The following is a 22,396-nucleotide window of genomic DNA, read 5'->3' on the forward strand; positions in this document are numbered from 1 at the left end:
TTTATTATGAAGAAAACACAGTATTATCGTATTATTTTAGACCCAAACCCAAACCTCTAAAGGTGCAGAGAAAAAAATATTCACTGAACATTTATCTGATATCATGCTGGCAAAGCACAAGACTCAAGTTTCAATACTGGCATGAAGGATTAGCCAGAGAGGACCCTGTTGTTGTTGTTGCTGCTGTCGTTTTTCTATCTTGAGTGGTACTTAATTTTATTTATTTGAAAGATAATTACTTTAGTGAACAATTTTATTTACAAACAGATAACACAGAGCAACTATGGCAGCACAAATGCTTGACATATTGTGTGAGTAGAGCATGAAAAAGTCTTCTTAAAATGAAAATTAAGACACAACAAATGTCAAAGGGAAAATAAATAATGATAATAATACACTGATGGTGCCTTGTGTGTGTTCTCCAGGTAAGATGTGGCGGCAGCGGTCGGTGGTTCAGTCCTCTCAGGGCGACGGCCGGCCCTGCCCTTCTCAGATGGAGCAGTGGAAGCCCTGCCCCGTCCGACCCTGCTACCGCTGGCAGTACAGCCCCTGGTCCGAGTGTCGGGTGGAGGTAGGTCGATAAATCATAACATTATACCGTAATCCTGGGACATTAAATATTAATAATTGTATCGACCTCTGTCAGATACAAGATGCGCAACTTTGACAGGTCCCCGGCTCAGCTGAGATCAATACACACAAGAGTTTGAGCCAAAAAGTGGATTTTGGGAGGCAGGAGTCTCAACATCTGGCAAAAAATAATGGACTCTTTAGTATTGATGAACAACCTCATCGGATCTATGCTCATACAGTTATTTTGAGAGATGGACGGCAAAAATCAATCTAATGCACCTTTAATGCTGATACATTACTGCAAACCAATGCCAATGCCAAGAAATTTGGCAGCCCGTATACTTCATATTGCATTGTGTTCCACCAGGTCAGAACATTAAAGACGTCCGCTGCGTTGCTTTACGACATAAAACAAAACTGTGAGAGCGTGGCCGTAGTTTTATGGGAAGACAAGCAGACGTGTCGCCCCTAATAACTCATTTACATCATCTGTTCCTCTCAGTTAACTCTGTCAAGTGTCTAATAATCTCAGAGAGAGACACAGAGACAGAGAGCCAACAACTTCCAACTACATTTACTGTCATCAGACGTACACACAAACCACTGGCTAACTATTTCCCTCTCTGCTGAGATGTTACACAACTAACTTATTGAGTTATTAATCAAGATTACTGTCATTTTACCTGAAATCTCTGTACAAGGCTGAGTGAGAAAGCGTTTCTCTGGGACCACGGTGCATAACATTCCTATATGTATTAAAAACTGTATAGAAATGAAATGGAGAGTCCAGTACAGGAATTCAGAGTAAAATATTTCTAGTCAAGATTCATTATATGAAGTTACGCCACCGCCAGTCACAGTGAGATGGATCGGCTATTAAGCAGCCTGATAGCCTGTGGGAGGAAGCTGTTTGACAGTCTTGCGCTTCTGGCTCTAATACTGCGGAACCGCCTGCCTGATGGCAGAGGATCGAGTAATTTGTGAAGTGGGTGTGAGGCGTCCCTGACAATGTCTCAGAGCCTCGTGAAGGCATCGGTGCTGGTGAACAGAGGACAGGGAGACTCTGATGATCCACCCAGCTCCCCTGTCTACACTCTACAGGGCTTTAGTGTCAGTGTTATTGCAGCTGGAGAAGCATGTGGTGATGCAATATATCAGCACACTCTCAGCTGTGTTGCTTGCTTCAGTTTCCAAAGAAAGCCTCATCATCATCTCCAGGGAAAGGATGCTTAGACTGTGACCCTCTGAAGTTGACTATCATCTCCTTGGTCTTGTCAATGTTGAGCACCGGATTATCGTCCATACACCAGCCCACTAGGTGACCTGGTTTCCCCTGAATCTGGTGACACAGTTGTGTGTTAGTCATGTAAACAGAATCATTGCCAACATGAAGTGACTGCGGTTTCTCAGTCTGGAAATCCAGACTCCAGCAACAGGCAGAGGTCCTGAGTCCGAGCAGAGAAAGTTTCTCCTCTGGTTTCTGTGGGATAATACGACTGATTAATAGTTTTGCCAAACTGAAATCGATGTGCAGCGTTCTGGTGTAGGTGTCTTTATTGTCTAGATGAGTGAGTGCTGTGTGCAGTGTGGAGGATATTGCATCCTCCATCGATCAGTTAGGGCGGTAAGCAAATTGGAATGGATCCAGTGACGAGGGGGCGGGGGCCCTGACTGTGAAGTGTGAGCCATTCAAAACACACACTTCATCATTATGGGAGTCAGGGAAACAGGACGGTAATCGTCCATACGGGCCACAACTGGTTTCTTTGTTACTGGGATTATTGTGGTGGTTTGATGGTTTTGATGGTGGACTCAGAGAGATGTCTGTTAGGACATCTGCTAACTGGTCAGCACATTCCCTGAGCACACGCCCAGGGATGTTGTCAGGTCCTGTAGCTCTTCATGGGTTGACCCTGTTTAGAGTTTTCTGCGTGTCCGTGGTTTCAGATGGTGATTATGTAGAGAGGTAACATGCTGAATATCATCAGGATAATAACTTATAAAGTCTTATAAAGTCTTGTTAGTCAACTTATTTAGTTAATTTGTCTTTAAAGTGATTTCATCCCAGTGAAACTCAGTTTTAACAGAAGTATTTGTTTGATTTATGTTTCTTTGGGACAAAAGTGTCTGAACATCACTGGCAAATTTGCCTTTTTGAAGCATCACAACACAAACATCTTCAGCAGTGATTTACAGTTTGTCCACTGAGGAGATGGCAGAATCTTTTGTTGTGGCCGATGATGAACAGAAGTAAACGTTTTTAAATAAACAGGAAAACTAATGAGCAATTTATTTTTTATTTTAGAATCTGAACTCAAAGCTCTTGCCTGTTCTTCACTATGAATTATGACCAACATTCTCCTGAGTAAAAGCCATCTTTTTATTACTGGCTAATTAGCAGCTAGATTCCTATGACTTCTCTCCCTGACTGTGATAGCTCATCTTCTTCTGTGGTGTTCCTGTCCTGTCAGAGTGTGGTGTGTGGACACGGCATGCGCTACAGAAACCTGTCCTGCTTCGTGTCGGACGGCTCCAGCGACGACGAAGGCGGCCTGGTGGACGAGGAGCTGTGCAGCAGCCTGGAGCTCGCCGTCGACGGAGACAAGCAGATCAGACTGAAGGAAGCCTGCACTCTTCCCTGCCCAGGTAATAATACTGTTCAGCAAAGTCAGAGTTTGAGCTTCTTGTAGGACTGTGCATCTGATTCAGTTCTAAGATTTGATCATTTTATATAATAAAAGTATAACTTTTTATACCTATATAAATATAACAATTATACCTTGATACACTGCATAGCTTTTTAGCTCATCCATAATGAGGGGGACTATTTCACTGAAATGCCGCCGACTGTTTGTTGTTCACCTCGGCTCCTGGGTCGGTGTCATCCTTTTGAATTAAACGAGCGTATAAGAAACAGGGCCTGATACATTTTGATTTTGTTTTCAGGTTCAGCCAGCAGAACACAGAAGTCACTATGCAATTCATAACACCGTCGACACTTGTCAGCAGTTTGATTTATATCACACAGCAGCCACTAAAAATACTTTTGTTACAGGGCAGATTGTATTATCTCTAACCAATGCCAGTATCTGTTCATGACCTCTAAAAAAAAAAATGTCCTCGAAATCGAAGGTAGGAGCTTACCTGAAGGCAGAATAGATGGACTACGTTATGGCGGATGCTTTGTATAACTGTGCTGGTTTATGAGAATTAAATCGACTGGTAGCTTCTGTATTTCATTGCCTGTAGCAACTCAGAGAGCCCCCTACTTTCCTCTGCCAGAGTAGTAAGTAGCCTAAATCGTGATAGACATTCCCCTGTAGTCTGCTTACAGGTTTGTTTCTCATATTTTGGTCTTTTTAGTTTTTAGTTTTCCACATTTTCTCCCAGTTCACTCGATTTTTTTTTTTTTTTTTTTTTTTAAATCCCCGGTTCTAGAACCATAAAGCAGCTGAGATACTGTTTAAGTCTGCAGCCACTTCTTTTCACCTCACAGTGAGAAGTCTCACATGAAGAGAGGTTTCCACGTTGTAGCGGTCAAAAGACAATCCCTCACATGCCTCCCACCGGCGAACATTGTTAGTTGTGTTTGTTGAAGCTCCTGACCAAGCCCGAGGCAACCGCTGACAGGAAGCATTTTCTGTGTTATGTGGAACGCACAGACTATTTGGACCACCTGCTCTTTCGGTGAAATAGACTGAGAGGCTAATCCAAATGAAAGCTGTGACCTGTACAATTCAATTTATTCTATTTGTACAGTGAAGAAACACAGAAGCAAAGTGATTAAAACACACGAGCGCACAGACAGACAGAGATAAAATAACACAGGAAAAGAGGTGCGATCAATAATGTGTGTGGGTGAGATAACCAAAAAACCTAAGGGCTTTTAAAAAAGACAAGATGGCAAACTGAGACACAACCTAACTGAATAACAGTGTGTTATGTGTAGATTGTGTGCACTCATTCATCTCCTATATAAATATGTTTTAGTATTTTTCAGTGTTGACATGGCTCCATAGTTGGTAAATTCTCTGTAAGGCCATTAATATGATGTATTTCATGTACAAAGGAAATTCATATTTATTTACATATTGCATAAAAGCATTAAATAAGAAATACAGGTTAATACATTAAAAACAACATAAAAGAACTGATTTTTAAAAGAAATAAACAGAAGGAAGTTTTAAGGACTAGAAATTCATTTCTATTTGATCCATGTGTGCTTTGTTCTTTTTTTCATTATTTTGAAAGCTGTGTGTGACATTAGCTCCCTGAACTATACATGCACAATTGTTAAGCAGACTCAGATAAAGTGTGGAAATACAAACCTATAACTACACCGACGCCTTGTGCCATTTGGTCGATACTTCCACCCGGAGCTTGTTAGCGTGCCATGTGTGCGCACATTTTCAGCATGGGTAGCCCCAGTGGGTAACAAACCCTCAAACCTGGCAGCGTTAGTCCACGATCGACCTGCTACGGATGACTTTTTTATTTCGGTGACTGATTAGGCCTGGGCACAGTCTTTATGCTGAGCTGGACATCTGTTGAGATTTACATGTTATATGAGCATACAAAGCAAATCACTGCACAGACGCGCAGTTTTTTTTTAATTTCCCATAAATAAGACCTCTTAAGGTTTATTGCAGTCTGGTTAGCAAAGTAGCCAAACAGTCTGGCAGTTTGAGTTTAATATAACTTCTACTTTCTCCACATAAAACAAAAAGCATTTTAAAATCAGGAGCGTTTCAGACTTTCCCTTCAGTTGACTGCCAGGCGTCGCCTCCCTCCGTCCACAGTGTCGCCCTCGCTTGTCAATTCCACCTTCAAAATCATCTCTCCTCACACTCAGGAGACCAGTGAGCTCTCTGCTGCTCTGTGGACAGCTTCCTGGCTTTAAAGTCATAATCTATAACCTTTTCATGTGAATACATTTTCTGCTGCTCTGCGTCATTGATTATTATAACACCACCACAGTTTCTGTCTTTAACAGAAATACATTTACACTCACGGATGAATCCCAGTCTGTTGTAATTTGCCATTTCTTTTGTTGTTGTCCTCTCCTGGTAGGCTTTTAATGTGAAATATCTGCAGGACATGTTGGGTTTTGTCGACAGTAACTTTACACCACTCAAAAAAATGGCAAACTAGAGGCAGTTAAGTCGTAATAAGTGAGTAGGGACACTGTTTCTGTTAAATGCAAAAACTCAAAACTGCACAGTGATTAATGCATTTATTGTTGTAATTATAGCATTAGTGCTATGGAAATGTACTTTATCCTTATTTACCATGCAAGCCACCACAGTACTGAAAAATTTACCCAGCTTTTTGTTAGCAACTTCACTTCTTCCGTTTTCCATGCCGCCCACAAAATTCTGACATTATTCAAATAACAGTAATTTATGGCAGGGGTCTCAAATTCAAATCACCTGGGTCCCACTTACAAGGTTGCAAGAGGGGCAGATGTACCTAAGTGTTTTTTAACAAAAGATTTATACATAATCCAAAGCTGAGCAACTTGTTTTTCCATCACCTCTCCTTCAGAAATTGTGCTCAGCATTATTCTGCTCCAGTAGAATAATTCTGCTTGAGATTCCAGCAGCTTCCTCTGAGCAGATGAAACAGGAAGTGGTCATGTTAAACACCACAAAAAAGGAGGAACTGTCCACCTCTCTGGACACTGTCTGTGTTGTGAAATAGTTTTGCGAGTAATTGAGAACACTGCTTCTGAGTATGCACAGCTTGTGAAAACTTTCACAGTGTGTTATTTAAAAATCCAGTATTGGGTATTGCTCGTCTTGATGACGGATCCTTTGCAGCAGCACTTACAGCATTTTCTTGGAAATAAAAAGTAGAAGAAGCACGTATTTACCAATAACAGCAGTAATCACCGAAGCCTTCATCAATACAAAATGAAAGGCGGAAGACGCAGACCAAACTTTGATTGACAGGCGGTGTCTCAGCACAGCAGCACAAAAACACCACAGTATCATCTTAGCACCCAGGATGTCAGTGCCCCACTGAAAAAAAAAATCTCACAGATGGGATTATCACTTCAAAGGTTGGGTCTGATGAGCTGTTGTCAGGTTTTGTGACGGAGGCTTGTCAACTGCTGGGTTTGATGTAGCTTTACAGTGCAGAGCCGAGCCGAGCAGACAGGTGAGCTCTGCCCAACACTTCACTGCCCCTCTCACAAACACAACATCGCTCTTCATACTGTGAAGATGCACCTTCGATAATTGTGCTGCGCATCTACAACACTTCAATAAGAAAAGATGGATTTTTTGACTCCTGATAACAGAAGTGTATTTTCTCACAGTTATTTTCAGTGTCCCTGAGGGGGGAATTATTGTTCCTTATTTCTGCCAAAAGACAAAATACAAATGTGGAGTTCATTTGCAAAGTGCTATGTATCTATTTTTGTTGATCGTTCATCAGTCAGTATCTCTGAAACAACAGAGGATGAAGCATGTTATCCCGCTTCATCTTTGACCTGCAGCTCATTTAGAAGAACCTCAGTTTGAATTCATTTTACATTTTAAGAGCATGTGGCATGTGTTTCCACTGGCAGATTTCTCATTTTGGAGGAAAAAAAAAAAAAAAAAACCCTCATCAGATGTCTGCTGTTCCCTGAGATGGAAAACACAGAGAAAACGCTGCCCTAGATAACAAGTCAGTCCAACCCCTTTTGCCAAACTGCAGGAGCAGTGAAGTATCAAACAGCAATCAAAAGCACAGACTGTTTTCTGTGCAGGGAGGTAGTATGGTGTGATTTGGGAGGAAATTCAAGTGCTGTTTGTGTAGGACCGGGGACAGCTTGGGAATTCTGGCAGGTTGCATCCACACACACACACACACACACACACACAGAGAGAGAGAGAGACAAACAAGCACTCACACTTTAATGCACTGCCACCCTTGACCTGTGCGCTATTTCCCCTGCTGTTTGATGAGCTGCAGTTGTCAGCTGTGATCAAAACCAACCCACCCTGCATCTTGAACTTGCACCTTCCTCCTCCTGAAACTCTTCAAAGCATCTCTGCCGCCATATAATACGATATGTAAATACAAATTCTGAATGCATCTCCGCTGCCCACCTTAACATCTCACCCAGATTAAACTGTTCTCACCCTCGGATAAATAGATAAAACGCTGCTTTAAAACTACCAAAGCTGAAGATCTGATTTCCACCAGGGACACCCACACTAAAGCGGCAATATATTCATTTTGCATAGCATAAATAGTTGTTTAACAATCAGATAAAAGCAATGAAAATGAGTAAAAACAAGACAGTAGCATAAGAGATGGAGGCTACAAATAAAGTAACAGTGAAAATGAAATAAAATGCATCTAATCTGCTTAATTTAGATGTGAATTCTGAGATAACACGTCAGCCAGAGCTTCTCGGGCAGGTCTTTCCACAGCAGAAGGGCCCCCGATGCCAAAAACCTGGTCACCTTTTAGTCTTAAACTCCAGAGCCAGAAGGGCCACCCTGCCTGAGGATCTGAGGCTGCACACTGACTTACAGGAAATGAAGAGATTTGTGATAGGGCTCAAGGCCAGACCTAGTGCTTTTATTTTTTTTTACAGAGCACTGGGCATATGTTAAAAAGAAAAATCCAGACTTAACAGGTACCAGTTAAAAGATGATGCAGTAATGTGATATAATTTGTCAGCAGTGGCTTCATTTCGAGCTTCTTTATTTACCGTGCTGAATCTAGAAGTTTGGTCGCACTACTTACCGAATGTCTAGCTTTTAACTTCTAAAGAATAACTTTCACCACATTGGAAAATCTGCTAAATAGAGCTGCAACTAACAGTTGTTTTCATTATCCATTAATCTGCCCAGTTCTTGTTTGATGAATTATTTGATTACTATTACTGTGATTAAAAACAGTGAGAAGATGTAAATCCTCACTCTGGAGAAGCTGTTTGGACATTTGCAACTAGTTTTGCTTGAAAAATTAAATCAGATTTATCGACTGTCAAAATAGTTTTGTGCCTTTTTTTTCTTGTTGATCGACTAATTGATTATTCAACTAATTATTGAACCTCTGCTGTCACTGTCACTGTCACTCTAATGTCACTGTGATACAGTTGCATTTGTCTGCAGCTGAAACAGATATTCAGTAAAATCCTTTCCCGCCACAAACACCTCACATCTCCAGTCCCACTGATGTTTTCTGTCTCTTCTCCGCTGCAGGTGAGTGCTACCTGATGGAGTGGTCAGACTGGAGCTCGTGTGTGAGCATCTGCGTCAAAGGGGCCGGCGTGGACTTTGGTTCGGTTCAGGTCCGCTCACGAGCTGTGTTGGCCCAGGAGCCCGAAAACCTGCAGCTGTGTCCGGACCAGGCGTGGGAGTCCCAGCCCTGCACAGGTGAGTGACAGCTTCAGCCTTCTCTCTCTTTGAAAGGTGAACTTTTACTGCATGTAAATTATCTGGCAAAAATGAATCTGTCCAACCTTAATTTAAATTTTGTTTTGTGAGATGATGGAGAACTGGAATCAGTCTCAGCTTGTGTCGGGTGGAAGGCAGGGAAACACGATGGACTGCTTGTCATTGCATCAGAGGGCTAACACAGAAAGGCACTTTCATTCAGGGTCATACCTGCAGGCTATTTAGTCTTCTATCCATCTGAACTTGCATGTTTGGACTGTCAGAGGAAAGTGGAACAGCAGAGGAAACCCACAGAGAGAAAACGTGTTCAGATTGTAGAGAAGGGTTTGGCGACAGGAATCAGACGAAGATTTTTCTTGCTGCGAGGGGACAGTGCAAACCGCCGAGCCACCTTGGTACCCAGTCTTCAACATGACTGAGAGAAACTGAAGTGTTACACTGCTACTCCCACTTTGTTTTTCCCTCTGTACACTGGGTCAATTGCTGCTCTCCCAGATGGGATTTCTGGAGTCAGATCTCCAAACGGAGGAACCTCAGACGCTCATTTACTGTTGTGATCTCTGCGGCTCCCCAGGCACATTTATCACCCATTAGGTGCAGCTTGGGTTGTGAATCACCACCACCAAAGCTCCACATACACAGCAGCCAAAGGCTCAGTCGTTAGAGCAGCCACCTCCTTCCATCCCCTCCTTTCTCCCTCGCCTTCCACTCTTCCTCTCCTCCCTCTCTGGCTACTGTACACAGCCCCTGAGCAGTCTTCACCAGCCTGACCTGGTTTCACAGCATCACTCCAGGCATGGGGGTGGGGGGTGGGGAGTGGGGGGCAACGAAGACCAGTGAAGGCGGAGGAAGGAGAGGCGGGGGTGGTGTCGGGGGAAGAGGGACGACAGTGACGGAGGGAGGGAGCGGTTTGATGTGAGGCTCGCTTGAGAAAAACAAAACCAGAGCTGTGTCCCAGTTGCACACTTTAGTGTAAACTCATTCCTACCACGCTTTGTGTCTACTGAACATTCACAATGGAAAAAAAATTAAAAACAGCAGCGCACAGACTAAAGTCAGTAGATTTTTGATCTGCATGCTGCTCTAGTTTACATCAATGCAGCTCGAAAAAAAAGCAACAAAGGAGCTGCTCACTGCTGGACCACATGTAAAAACTGTAGATGGCTGCCTAACAGCTTCAGGGACATAAAAGTAAATCCTCGATAAAACACTCTTCTTGCTGTTTTTGAAGTTTTCAGATTTGAAACTGGCAGCAGTTTAAAGCTGCACTAATCAATATCTGCTGAGACCAAAGCAGAGCTAAAAGGAGAGGCCAGACTGGAGAAACTTTTGTCCATCAGGTGACCAAAGAATCAAAAAATGAATAGATGTAAATGGGTGTGTGATTGACATCTCTTGACATTTATCATTATTTCCCTCTAGTACAAAACGAGTCCCTTTTAAACTAACCACCAAAATACAGTACTGTCAACACAAGAGACAGGGAGGTGGAGGAGGGTGGTGTCAGAGAGGGGAGAGAGAGCTTTGCAATTTCTCTGTCACTCTGAAGGTGCAACAGTCTGAATTGTTTAGGAGACCAGGGGAGCATGTTTTATTTTGTCATAGCCCAGACTATTTATTTATTTATTTATTTATTTATTGGTTGATTGATTGATTGATTGATGGTGCTTTACTTTATGAGATTTATTAAATAAGAAAATAGATCTGTGTTCTGTGTTCACCCCGGTGTCATCAAGGTACATTTTGCCATGGCAACAGTCCTGATAATTTATCGCTGCTGTTGTTAACATCCCCATCGCCACGACACTTCGTCACGTGGCTAAAAGTTTGAGCTTTTAGCTACTTAACAAATGAATGGCAGAGAGTTTTTACATTCCCTCATGACCTTGGATTTGTGATATTTGGAGCTCAGCTGGTTTTGCTAACTCGTCAGCCTGGTGGCTCAAATGGTAGAAGGGGTCATTTGATCCCTGACTCCTCCAGTCCAAGTGTCCTTGAGCAAGAAATTGATGATGTCTATGCTTGTAAAACTTTTACAGTGTGCCTGTAAAAATCAATCAGCTTTTTCCAGAAACTCTCAGTTATGTTTCAAAAACCTTTGTTTTTTTTGGGTTAACGCAAACACTGGCATTATCTCTTCATCTGACAAAATGTATCTATAGAAGTAAAACTCCAGTCTGCTCGTAAACGATGGTGGGAAGTCTTGGCTGATGTGTGTGATTCAATGATGATTTAACGCGTCTAAAAAACGACCTCGGCTGTACGACAGCAAGAAAAAGGAAGAAATGGGAAAAGTGAAGAACGTGAAGGGAGGACTTGTCTCAGCCGCAGACAAATCGTCCCGTGAAAGCTGCAGATAGAGCTGTGCCACTGACTGGAGCAGTGATACTGTACCCAGGCCTGTGGAGAATAGATCTTTCCTTTGTTCAAGGTTAAATTGTTCATTTACACCAGCAGAATGGGATGGACTGATGATTGGTTACACAGGACTCCGTAGGGAAATATGGTCATTTACTGCACTGATGGAGATATTGATAAAGTCATAATAGCATTGATAGAAAGTCATTAAGCAAAAGCTCTTACTGAAGATTAAAACATTGAACTGGACCCTTCTGTGAAGACACACTGATAGTTATATTATATGGCAGCGGCCTTTTATAACTTAGCAGCTGCTTTATTAATCCTTCATTCACATGATTCATGTCTTTAATGCAGATTCCCACTGTACAGTCTATAGTTGTTGATTATTGTTATTTTGCTTACAGGTGGTGAATGTTACGAATACAAATGGTTCAGCAGCGTTCGTACAAACTCCACTCGCCCTTTTATCTGGTGCCAGCGCTCGGATGGACTCAACGTCACCGGTAAGGAACATTTTTTCTGTGCATTATGAACATCAGAGGTTCCCAAGCTCAGGCCGGAGACCCCACAAGAGGTCATAAAATAAATGTGGTGGGACACAAGCTGATTAAAAACATAGAATTGCAGATAAAACACACAAAATTCTGGTTTAATAGACCTTTCTGTGATGTTAACCTTTTTTCTTGTGAATCACTGAATGACAAAATTTCACACAAACATCTAATAGGATGAAGTGATGACATTTTATTTCCAAAATAAAACAGACACGGGTGCAAACTGCAATGTACAACCACAGGCAGTAATGCTAGCTGGTATTTTTTCTTTTTAAAAAAATGACTGAAATGATGAATGATTCAAAAGGTTGCAGCAGCTCTATAGCTTGACAGTAAGTCTAAACCGTCAGTGGCAGTTTCATGTGGGTGGTAAAAATTTACACAAAATATGTTAGAAATATAACACAGTGTTCTGAAAAACTACAGACTTATTTCTATAAGAAGCTAAGGTGGTGGGCGACGGCAGCACATACAACCTCAGCTTCATTACTACATAAACAACATAAACACATGGTTACTCGCCTGATACAGTCTCAGAAATAAACCTGGCTACATCAGCTACATTGACTTATAGATACCGATGGATGAACGTACGGGCTGTGTAATAAAACCCTGTTTTATTTTAAATATGAAAAGTAAGAGCAGTGGATCCACCAGGACACACAGATGATTAGTTAATATTCATTGTGTTCATTGTATTCATTTATAAAACTTGTACCTTAATTGGATTTATTGTCCTTTCACCCTCAGGAGGTTGTCCTCCTATGAACCCTCCACTCGACAACAGCTCCTGTGACCCTCCCTGCCTCATGCCAAAGTCTTTCTGCGGCGAGGTAAGCGTCTCTTTGTTCTCGTATCTCCAATTTAACTGACAATAAAAAGAACAAAAAGAAAATACTGTAGAGAAAAATTTCATTTGGTGACAAAAATGCACAATAAAAACCCAGTAAACAGAATAAAAAAGCAATAAAAAGACATAAACCCGAGGGCACAGGTCCCCGGGATGAATGGCAGCCCATGTCCTCACTGTGACACACTGCTGCCAGAATTGGATTTGAATGCAGCAGGGAATGAAATGACGGCAACGTGGAGATGTAAAACCTATTTCTCCATAGTGTCACTCAACTGTACTGCGTCAAATTCAGGAATACAGAAGCTGGTGAATCTCAGAGTTTAGCCATTTTAAGGGATTGTGTATTTGCTGGAAACAAATTTGGATTTAGCAATAAAGGCTGGTTATCAGCTGTGTTGGGTGATGGTGCCGACAGACTTTATAACCACAGAATAAGCAGGTCAGAATGGTCCGAGGAGAAACGGCCTTCAGACCTCTGGGGTCGCCGCTTAAATCTGTGGACCGGAGAGACAAATCTACTCTCATTTGGCAGTTTATTGTTTTTTTTTTTTTTTTTTGTTCAAACTGTTTTAGAGACGCGTCCTTTCAACTGCAGGATCATTTTGAAGGCTGAAGTTTGTGGTGTAGTTGAATTGTATTGTGTTCTACTGACAGGAGTTTTTAATTTCTTTCAATCAATACCTCTCTAAACAGTTTCAGTATAAACTGAATATTGTATTAGACTGCAGTGGTTTTAGCCAGGTGTACCCAATAAACTGGCAGCTGAGTGTAGGTTGGGAAGTCCGTGAGCAAGACATTTAATCCCCCAGCTTCTCGAGCGGAGCTGTTCTTTTGCAAATCAGTCTCAGAGAGTTGTGCGGCTGAGATTTCAGGGAACTGTGTGAAAGCTGTTGTTTAAAAGAGCATTCGTGGTCAGCCAACCTATCATGGATAATCGAGAATAAAGAAAAAAAGCTGAATATAGTTCAGGTTAATATTGTCTAGTTTTCAAGATGAATTGGAAACAGGTATTAGTAGGAAATACAGTAAATGGGAATGAGGCCAACAGGTCACAAACATGCTCTGAAATGGTGTTGGTTTTTGTGGAAGCTGATGCTTTTATCTAGATTGAATGAGCGAGACAGAGACGTGTCAACAGTGCACACGGCTGCTCAGGACGGTCAGGGGGTTGAACATGTGACTAAACAGTAACAGGTCGGCGACCACTAAGCTATACTAACGCCCAGAGCTGCCCCCCTCCCTTCCATTCTGACAGTGCTCAACACTTCCTCACACTGTGCTGTAGCTCAAACCAAACATGATTGTGTGCTGCCCCCTGCAGGCTGGGATTTGCATGTGCGAGGAGGGCTTCACAGAGGTGCTGTCATCCACTGGGCAGCTGGACCAATGCGCCCCCATCCCAGTCCTGGAGATCCCCACAGCAGGGGACAAGAAGGGCGATGTGAAGACCAGTCGTGCCATTAACCCCACCCTACCCAGCACCATCCAGCCTGGACGCACCGGGCGGACCTGGTACCTGCAGCCCTACGGACCAGGTCAGACCATATCACACACTGTTTACGAGTAGTTCAAATCCGCACTGTTTTTTACCAAATCTTTACCCAGTGTTCACTAAAATTACAAATATAAAAACTGCGAGAGACTCATCCAGTTACAAAGAATTGTTGAAGAACCGTTTTTGTTGCTGTCAAGTGAAAACCTTTAATCTCTTAACTGTCATGTTTTGGGGAACTAACCCCGCCTTAATGTGCTCTTCAGAAGCTCCCATTTTCCAGTTGTCAGGTCACAGTTACAGAAACCACCACATGAAAATGCTGCTGATTCAGAAATGTGGAGGAAGGATACAGATGTGGTTGGTTTGTATTACAACTAAAACCAGAAATAAAACACAACCAGCCAGTGACGAATGTAAAAAGGCTCTTTATTGATAATGAAAAGGAAATTACTTGTTGACAAGCAGACGTTCTGTCAAGATAAAGAGTGCAGAGATCGTTAAAACATCGCACATCATTTCCAAAGCTCCCACAGGAAATGTTCATGTGAAAGTTTTAAGCCAGGAACTAGGCCAGAGAGTATTTAAAATATTTCCACTTGCACTTGTGGATAAGGAAAAACAGCCTCCACATTATTTGAGTGCCCACTGTGTCTTTTTAAGTTTATCTAAAGTGAAAAGGTTTTAGAAAGCCCAGAGTTTGTAGAATTTTTCTCGACCTGCAGAGCAGCATGTAATCCTTGAAGTGAAGTTAAGGCATAAAGCCGAGAGGTTTTCACGTGTCAACAGCAGAATGTGCTTTACTTTCAGTTTGTGTCAGGCAGATTCAGTGTTGACAGGGTTTAATTAACATTAGGTTTAACATATTTGTACTCAACTGTGCATGAAATAAAACTGACTGATAATGTATCTGACAGGTTTTCACATAAGCAAGACTTAGACTCAGATGCATGTATGAACGTCGCCACCTTCTCTGAACTGCTGGTACATTAACATTTGAGAACTGTGTCTGCACAGAGCGTTGTGACTGATGGTGCATGACAGCAAAATAAACATTTAGGATGCGAGAGTGCACAACAGATTGAGTTAACGTCTGTCAGGCACAAACATTTCCACATACACCAGCCCGTGTATCGTTTATCTTCCAAATGTTTGCTCCTTTTTTTTTTTTGCAGCATACTTTCTGCTATTATTGACTAAATCACAGTAAGAGTCAAAACATGTTTTTGCCTTTTGAGGGAGAAAGAAAACAAAGGCAACAGTTTGTAGCGCAGCCCACCGTTTACAGCGTAATTTCATTATATAAATCAGGTACTGATAAAACACTGATCAGTTCCGACTGCACTTAAAAGTCGCTACAGTGGAAGAAAACAAGACTGTGGGGAACAAAGGAGCAACAACTGGGCATTTCAGAGGAACAGAGGAATAAATTATACCAAGTATTTTTGTAAATACTGTGTACCTACGGTTCTGGGAAACCAGAAGCAAAATAATTTTGGTATAATGTTTTACTATCAATTGACAAAAAATGAATCAGCAACTGTTTTGTGTTGCACTGTTAGGGCACACAAACCCTCATGCTTAGGAGATGGCAAAGAGGGCTTACTGACTTAGTAGGGTGCTCAGACTTTTGCATATGCCACAGTTTGTTTAATTTCTTTTTAGAGGTGAGTCCTGGTCAGCTTTTATGGTACAGTATTTACTAAAAATAATTAGTAGGTACATTCTAGTAAAATGTATTTCTCCTTTTTCTAAGATTCTGGTTTGTTACCACGGCCTTGTTTTATTCCACCGCACCTCCATTCAAGTACCGTTAGGAACCGTACCATTAGGATTTAATCTGTGCTTGATTCAAACAGTGAAGTCACGCTGTAAATCATGGGCTGTATTTTTGTTAAGTGTTAACAAAAGAAGGGGAAAAAAAGCTGAAAAAACTAGAAATTGCAGCAATGTGTTGACGTTTTCTGACGCTTTCACAGAATGAATTGTTTCAGGCTTTTTAATGGCAGCTGGTGCCATGTTGAAGTGTAAACAGACAGACTAACTGACACGCCTCCTCCTCCACAGATGGGAAGCTGAAAATGTGGGTGTATGGTGTAGCAGCCGGAGCCTTTGTGCTCCTCATATTCATAGTGTCTATGATATACCTAGCTTGGTGAGTTGACCGGTTTAATCTCCCCCATTTATCACCATCCTCATTCATGAAATCCGTCCCTCTGTATATTTTCCTCACTCGCTCTGAGTCAAACAATCCCTCCCTCACGTCACAGTTTTTGTTTTGTCTTTTTTATTTCTTTATTTTTTATTTTTTCCTTCATGCCGCCCCCACGTGAGAGCAGCAGCTACTGTGCCAAGGTGCATCGCTCACTTAAGGCCCAAGAGTCTGACAGCAATGGGACGGCGGTCTGGATGGGCCAAAATGCACATGAGATGGTTTACACCTGTCCCAATTGCCAAGAGCTGGCTCAAAACAGCAGCAGCTAATGAGCAGCTGGAGGGTTCAACCCCCACCCCGACCCCTCACCCCTCCTGTTCCCATCACACCCTCCAGTATAAGTACCTGCAGTCCTTGACCTTTTCCTGTGACCTCTCTGAAAAGTGTCACATGTCCTGCCTGACTGGCGGAGTGAAGGTGCTGGTGTAGGTGAGGACGAACCACCCACTTTGTCTTTAGTCCTTGTAGATTTTTTTAGAGCGTGTGGACACGTAGATGGTGTTTACCTGTTGATTTTACACCTGTTTAGATAAAATGAAATGTCTTTTTTTTTTGCCCACCTGTTTATACCTTCCCTTTAAAAGTGACCCATACCTGATTAATGCGTTCATGCCATGACAGTTTGATGTATGTTTAAAATAACTCACTGTAGTGGAGTGTAGAGTCCGTGCTTACATTGTGTTGTTACTCTTGGGTATGTCAGTGTGTTTATAGAGTATAATATAGATTTGTTAAAGCTGTAGCAGAAAGCACAGATGTCTTCACAGACCTATAACATTATGACAACAGACTCGCAGAGGTGATGAGACGAAGGAGACGTCTGAATTTTACTGCAGGGATTTTTCTTTTTTTTATTTGTGTCTGTGCCACAAATCAAATTTAAATCCACAGACACTGAAGTCAGCTTCATTGTTCTTCACTAGCATGAGCTCACACTGCCCTCCTGTGGCCAAAAGAGGAAGTAGGGCAACACATTCCCCACCTTCCATATCATGTCCTTTCATATTCAAAGCTCTTCATCCTTTTTACACATTACATATATGAATGTTATTTCTCTGTACTCAGCTTTGAGCAAACATACTGTGTAAAACTGGAGTTCACTGGACTTATATCTCTGTAGGAATATTCAGCTTTTAAAACATTGATCAGTTAGTCGATCAATATGAATCTGTGACTATTTTTTAATCGTTTGAGTCATTTTCTAAGCAAAGATACTGAAAATTCGCTGCTTTTAGCTTCTCAAATGTGAACATTTGCAGCTTTTTTTTTTTTTTAACTTTTATGATGTTAAACTTCATATTTGTGGGTTTTGGGCAAAACAAGCTCTCAGTTCTCCAGAGATTATTACGTCACATGTCCCTGTTCTCTGGCTTTGGGTGAAAGTTTGGTGAAAAGTTTTTTCATGTTTAGAAGTATTAGATGGACTGTCCTGCTTGGACAAGCACCTGAAGACATAGTTACAGCATTGATATAACTCTGATTTGATAATATACAAGAAACAGCACAGCTAAATATTAGCCTTACTCTCTTTTACAGCCTCTCTAGAGAATATAAAATACTGTATTTCTGAATATTTCTTATATTATACACCTCATTACTTTGAGACATGAATCAGCTATCCTGCATTTAAGGCAGCACTGACAGCTCAGAGAGGTACAAAGGTAGAAATCAGGACGTCTTTCTCTAAAGGTGCTTTTCTCCCCTGGAGGCAAAGTAGCAAGTGTCTGGCATGTGCACAGAGTTTGCATGCAAATTAAGTGACTAATACCTTTTAATGCTTTCGGATCGAGACGCACGTGTCCTTCTTCATGAAAACAAACCGTGTTCCTGTGAAACCTGTCAGCTAGTGGTGGTTAATATAAATCAGTCTGCTTTCATGCTTTTTTTTTTACCCCCTGTGCAGTGATCGTGGTCTAGACTCTAGCCAGTTCTCAACTTAATTTCTTAATTTCCTGTGATTTCCTGACTAGTTTACAGTAGTTTGTAGGTCTGAAGGTTAGTTGGCTGCTCTGATCATTTCTCAAAGCAGCCAACTGACTATTTCTTAACTGAGGAGTCTGGTGAGAATCTGTTCTGGTCCACAAATTTCTGAAAAGACCAAAACGCTCAAGGACCTGATCCTTCTAACAAACGTCTGTGTGTCCAAAGCCTGATGAAGCTTATTCCTCTGCTGCATGTTACACTGAGGGACACCGGTTACATTTCCATCACAAGTTTTGCAAAAATTTTGTATTATCCACAGCTGAAAATAGTCCCCACAAAAGCACTACTTACTGCTGTTTGATAATGTTTTAGGGAATTCTGTAGAAATGTATTGATCTGTGACCAGTTTTTAAAGATTTACATCTTCAGTGGGAACTAATGGACTAACATTAACAGACTAAGTTTTGGTCTTTTCATGAGATATGATATGAAACATCTCATGAAACAATTAAATGTAACTGAGAGACAGTGATTTATCTACAGAAAATTACTGCTCTACTATCTACTCCAGTTTTCATTAGGTCACTGTCTCATGTGATGTGGACCTTTCCACCCACATTTTGTCTTTCATAATTACAACCACATTCACCCAAAACATATGTGATTGTGCGATTAATGTGGTAGTTTATGGTCAGGGTAGTTTATTTGAGAATGTATAAAGTTCCTCCTCTGACTCTGTTTTAATCTTTTCTCACAGCAAAAAGCCAAAGAGACCTCAGAGACAGAGGCAGCAAAACAACCGACTAAAACCTCTGACTCTCGCCTACGACGGGGACACGGACATGTAGTCCTCCAGGAGACGCTTCACCGAGCACTTCACCTGTCATAGAAACCCACTTCATCATGCCATTACAGTGAGGGACACGGATGTTTGCAGCGTGAATGGACACGTCACAGAGCGGAGAAATTACAGAAAATCCTCTTAACAGAGACACTGGTGGAGTTTAACCATTGCAAGGAGAGCTCCATTCAGCCCCCCTTTCTGTTTTTTTTTTTTCTTATCTTTTCTTTTGCAAGAGCCTTCGTGACCTCTGCCGTGTTCAACGAAATGCCTTTTTTTTCTTCGCCCCCTCCACGTCCACATCTCTGTAATAAAAAGACTTGTTTCAGAAGCAGGAAAGGCTGGGTGCAGAAGACAGACGCAGCTCGCTTCCTGCTCTCTCTGAACATGGCAGCAGAAGCTCCAACTCTTCCCCCGCGCTTTTCTGCTTGTCCCTAAAAATGCTGAGTAGCTGGAGGCTTAGGATGCTCTGACGGTTCGTACGTTGCCAAAAGTCACCGCAGGGAAGAGGAGGAGGGAGAAGAAAATCTCCATAAAAAGGTTTGGATTCCTTTTTCTCAATCCTCAACTGGGTTTTGACTCAAATCTCTTTTACAGTCTTGAACAAAAGGGAGGCATTTCTTCTCTTCTTTCTTTCTTTTGCTTGATTCAGAGGCATACAGGCCTGTGTTTGTGGGATAAACTGATCTGTGCGATGCTGATGGAGGAGTAGCCTGCAATCAGTTGTTCATGGAAACTACTGCCTGCCTGCCTCCACCCCTGCTTTGTTTCAGGCACTACATTGCACTATATTAGTGCAGCATGATATGCACATGTGACTTCTACCTTCTATTGCCATAAAACACTGCCTCTTCCACAGACACAACCATACAGCGGAGGATCAGCTAAGGTCAACACGAGAACATTCAATGGAAAGCCAACAGGAAAAGATGCTTAGATGTGTCACATTCTGCGAAACAGGTGTGAATCTCAAGTAAATATATGTATAGATTTTATTTCTCACAACTGATTTTTTGGTTGTAGTAAAGTACCTTTTGTGGTTTGTAGATTTCGTCTGGTGTTATCACTGTATTTCTGCCCAGATGCAATTAAAGATTTAACTATGACATCAGCAGGTGACTTCTATCGACGAATCGCCTGCTTTAAAGCTCTTTGTAACCATAAAAATCCAGATTAAATTCAAATTCTTTACTTTTGTACCTGCAGGTTAACATTGTGGAAAAGATGAAATGTTGCAGTGAGTAAAGAAAAAGAAAGATCAATAAATTCAAACCATTCACATCACACTGATGTCATTTCTGCCTTACTGACAAGAACTAAATACTAACAGTCCTGTAATACAGTTTTTAATACTTACATTATACACTGCAGTACATATAAACAGTAAGACAGACTACATTTACTTTTCTTTTGGGGAAAGTATTATGAGTTTTTAACTTTTTCATATAGTAACCGTATCATAGGTCCTTTTTCAGCCATAATACACAAGGTGAAATATCATTTAAAAAATATCTGTGCAAACAAAAAGTATACAACTTATTAATAACAAGAGAACATGCTTCTGCTGAGTTCAACGTAAAAGCAAAACTGGTGTGGAGAATGTTTACTTTTTTTGTTGTGGGATTTGTAAATAAGCGATTTTTTTATTTTTTTGGAAAAAAAAATCAAAGTATGTGTACATTTATTTTGTATTGCACAGAAAATGTTTAGTTTGACTATTGCAAAGTGGGTGTATGATATTGCTGATTGTTGTTATCATGATGCAAGTTGTATGTTGTGAAAAAAAAGGAAAGAAAAAAGAAGTAGAAAAAGACGCAGGCTCAGCTGTTTTGTACAGGTTGTTTATATGTATGGGAAGAATTACTGAAAATAAATGAGGACACGGTTGTAAACACACAATGGTAAAGTTATTGAGCCTAAATCATGTTTGTCTGTATCTACTGTATATTATGATGTTTTTTTTATGACATTTTGAGGTCATACTAAAGTATGACTTTTTTGGCGGATTTTGAAGCCTTACAATACTATGACCTTTTTTTTTTATGACATTTTGAGACCATACTAAAGTATGATTTTTTTGGCGGATTTTGAAGCCTTGCTGTTTTTTTTTTTTGCATATTTTGAGGCTGTTCTAAATTATGACTTTTTTGACGTATTTTGAAGCCTTACGATTGATGTTTTTTATGACATTTTGAGATCTTACTAAAATATGACTTTTTTTTTTTTTACCTATTTTAAGGCCTTGCTATACTATGATATTTTTTGGCATATTTTGAGGCCATACTAAAGTATGATTTTTTTGGCTGATTTTGAAACCTTACTATACTATGACATTTTTTGGGAAATTTTGATGCCATACTAAAGTATGGTTTTTTGGCAGATTTTGAAGCCTTGTTATACTATGATGTTTTTTATGACATTTTGAGGTCTTACTAAAATATGACTTTTTTTGGTCTATTTTGACGCCTTACTATACTATGACCATTATTATGACATTTTGAGGCCTAAAAAAAAAATGACATTTTTTGGCCGATTTTGACGCCTTACTATACTATGTCCATTTCTATGACATTTTGAGACCGTTCTAAAAAATGACTTTTTTTGACATTTTTTGATGCCTTACTATACTATAACCATTTTTATGACTTTTAGAGGCCAAAAAAAAAAAGTGACTTTTTTGGCATTTTTTGACACCTTACTATATTATGATGTTTTATATGACATTTTGAGGCGAAATTTTTTTTTGACTTTTTTTGTCCGATTTTGACGCCTGACGTTTTTTTATGACATTTTGAGGTCAAAAAAAATTTTGACTTTTTTTGTCCGATTTTTACGCCTTACTATAATATGACGTTTATTATGACATTTTGAGGTCAAAAAAATTTTTGACTTTTTTCGGCCGAAAAAACGCCTTACTATACTATGACGTTTTTTATGACATTTTGAGGCCAAAAAAATTTTTCACTTTTTTTGGCCGAAAAAAATGCCTTACTATACTATGACGTTTTTTATGACATTTTGAGGTCAAAAAAATTTTTTGACTTTTTTTGTCATTTTTTGACGCCTTACTTTACTATGACGTTTTTTACGTCGTTTTGAGGTGAAAAAAAACTTTGACTGTTTTTGGCATTTTTTTTGACACCTTACTATACTATGACATTTTTAATGATATTTTGAGGTCAAAA

At 40.7% G+C, this 22,396-nt stretch overlaps 1 protein-coding gene across 1 annotated transcript in view; it reads left to right on the forward strand.

Annotated features, from left to right (window-relative positions):
• The window catches only part of LOC121185947 (thrombospondin type-1 domain-containing protein 7A), a 119,754-nt gene extending 98,657 nt beyond the window's left edge, over window positions 1–21,097 (forward strand). The window contains exons 22-29 of the mRNA XM_041044487.1: window positions 426–571; window positions 3,045–3,219; window positions 8,778–8,951; window positions 11,738–11,836; window positions 12,638–12,720; window positions 14,062–14,275; window positions 16,300–16,387; window positions 19,128–21,097. Of these exons, the coding sequence (XP_040900421.1) occupies window positions 426–571; window positions 3,045–3,219; window positions 8,778–8,951; window positions 11,738–11,836; window positions 12,638–12,720; window positions 14,062–14,275; window positions 16,300–16,387; window positions 19,128–19,218 (1,070 nt within the window). The 3' untranslated portion in view covers window positions 19,219–21,097. The remainder of the gene's footprint in view (window positions 1–425; window positions 572–3,044; window positions 3,220–8,777; window positions 8,952–11,737; window positions 11,837–12,637; window positions 12,721–14,061; window positions 14,276–16,299; window positions 16,388–19,127) is intronic.
• The last annotated feature ends 1,299 nt before the right edge of the window (window positions 21,098–22,396 follow it).

The sequence above is a fragment of the Toxotes jaculatrix genome, chromosome 8 (assembly GCF_017976425.1).
Source record: "Toxotes jaculatrix isolate fToxJac2 chromosome 8, fToxJac2.pri, whole genome shotgun sequence".
NCBI lineage: Eukaryota > Metazoa > Chordata > Actinopteri > Toxotidae > Toxotes > Toxotes jaculatrix.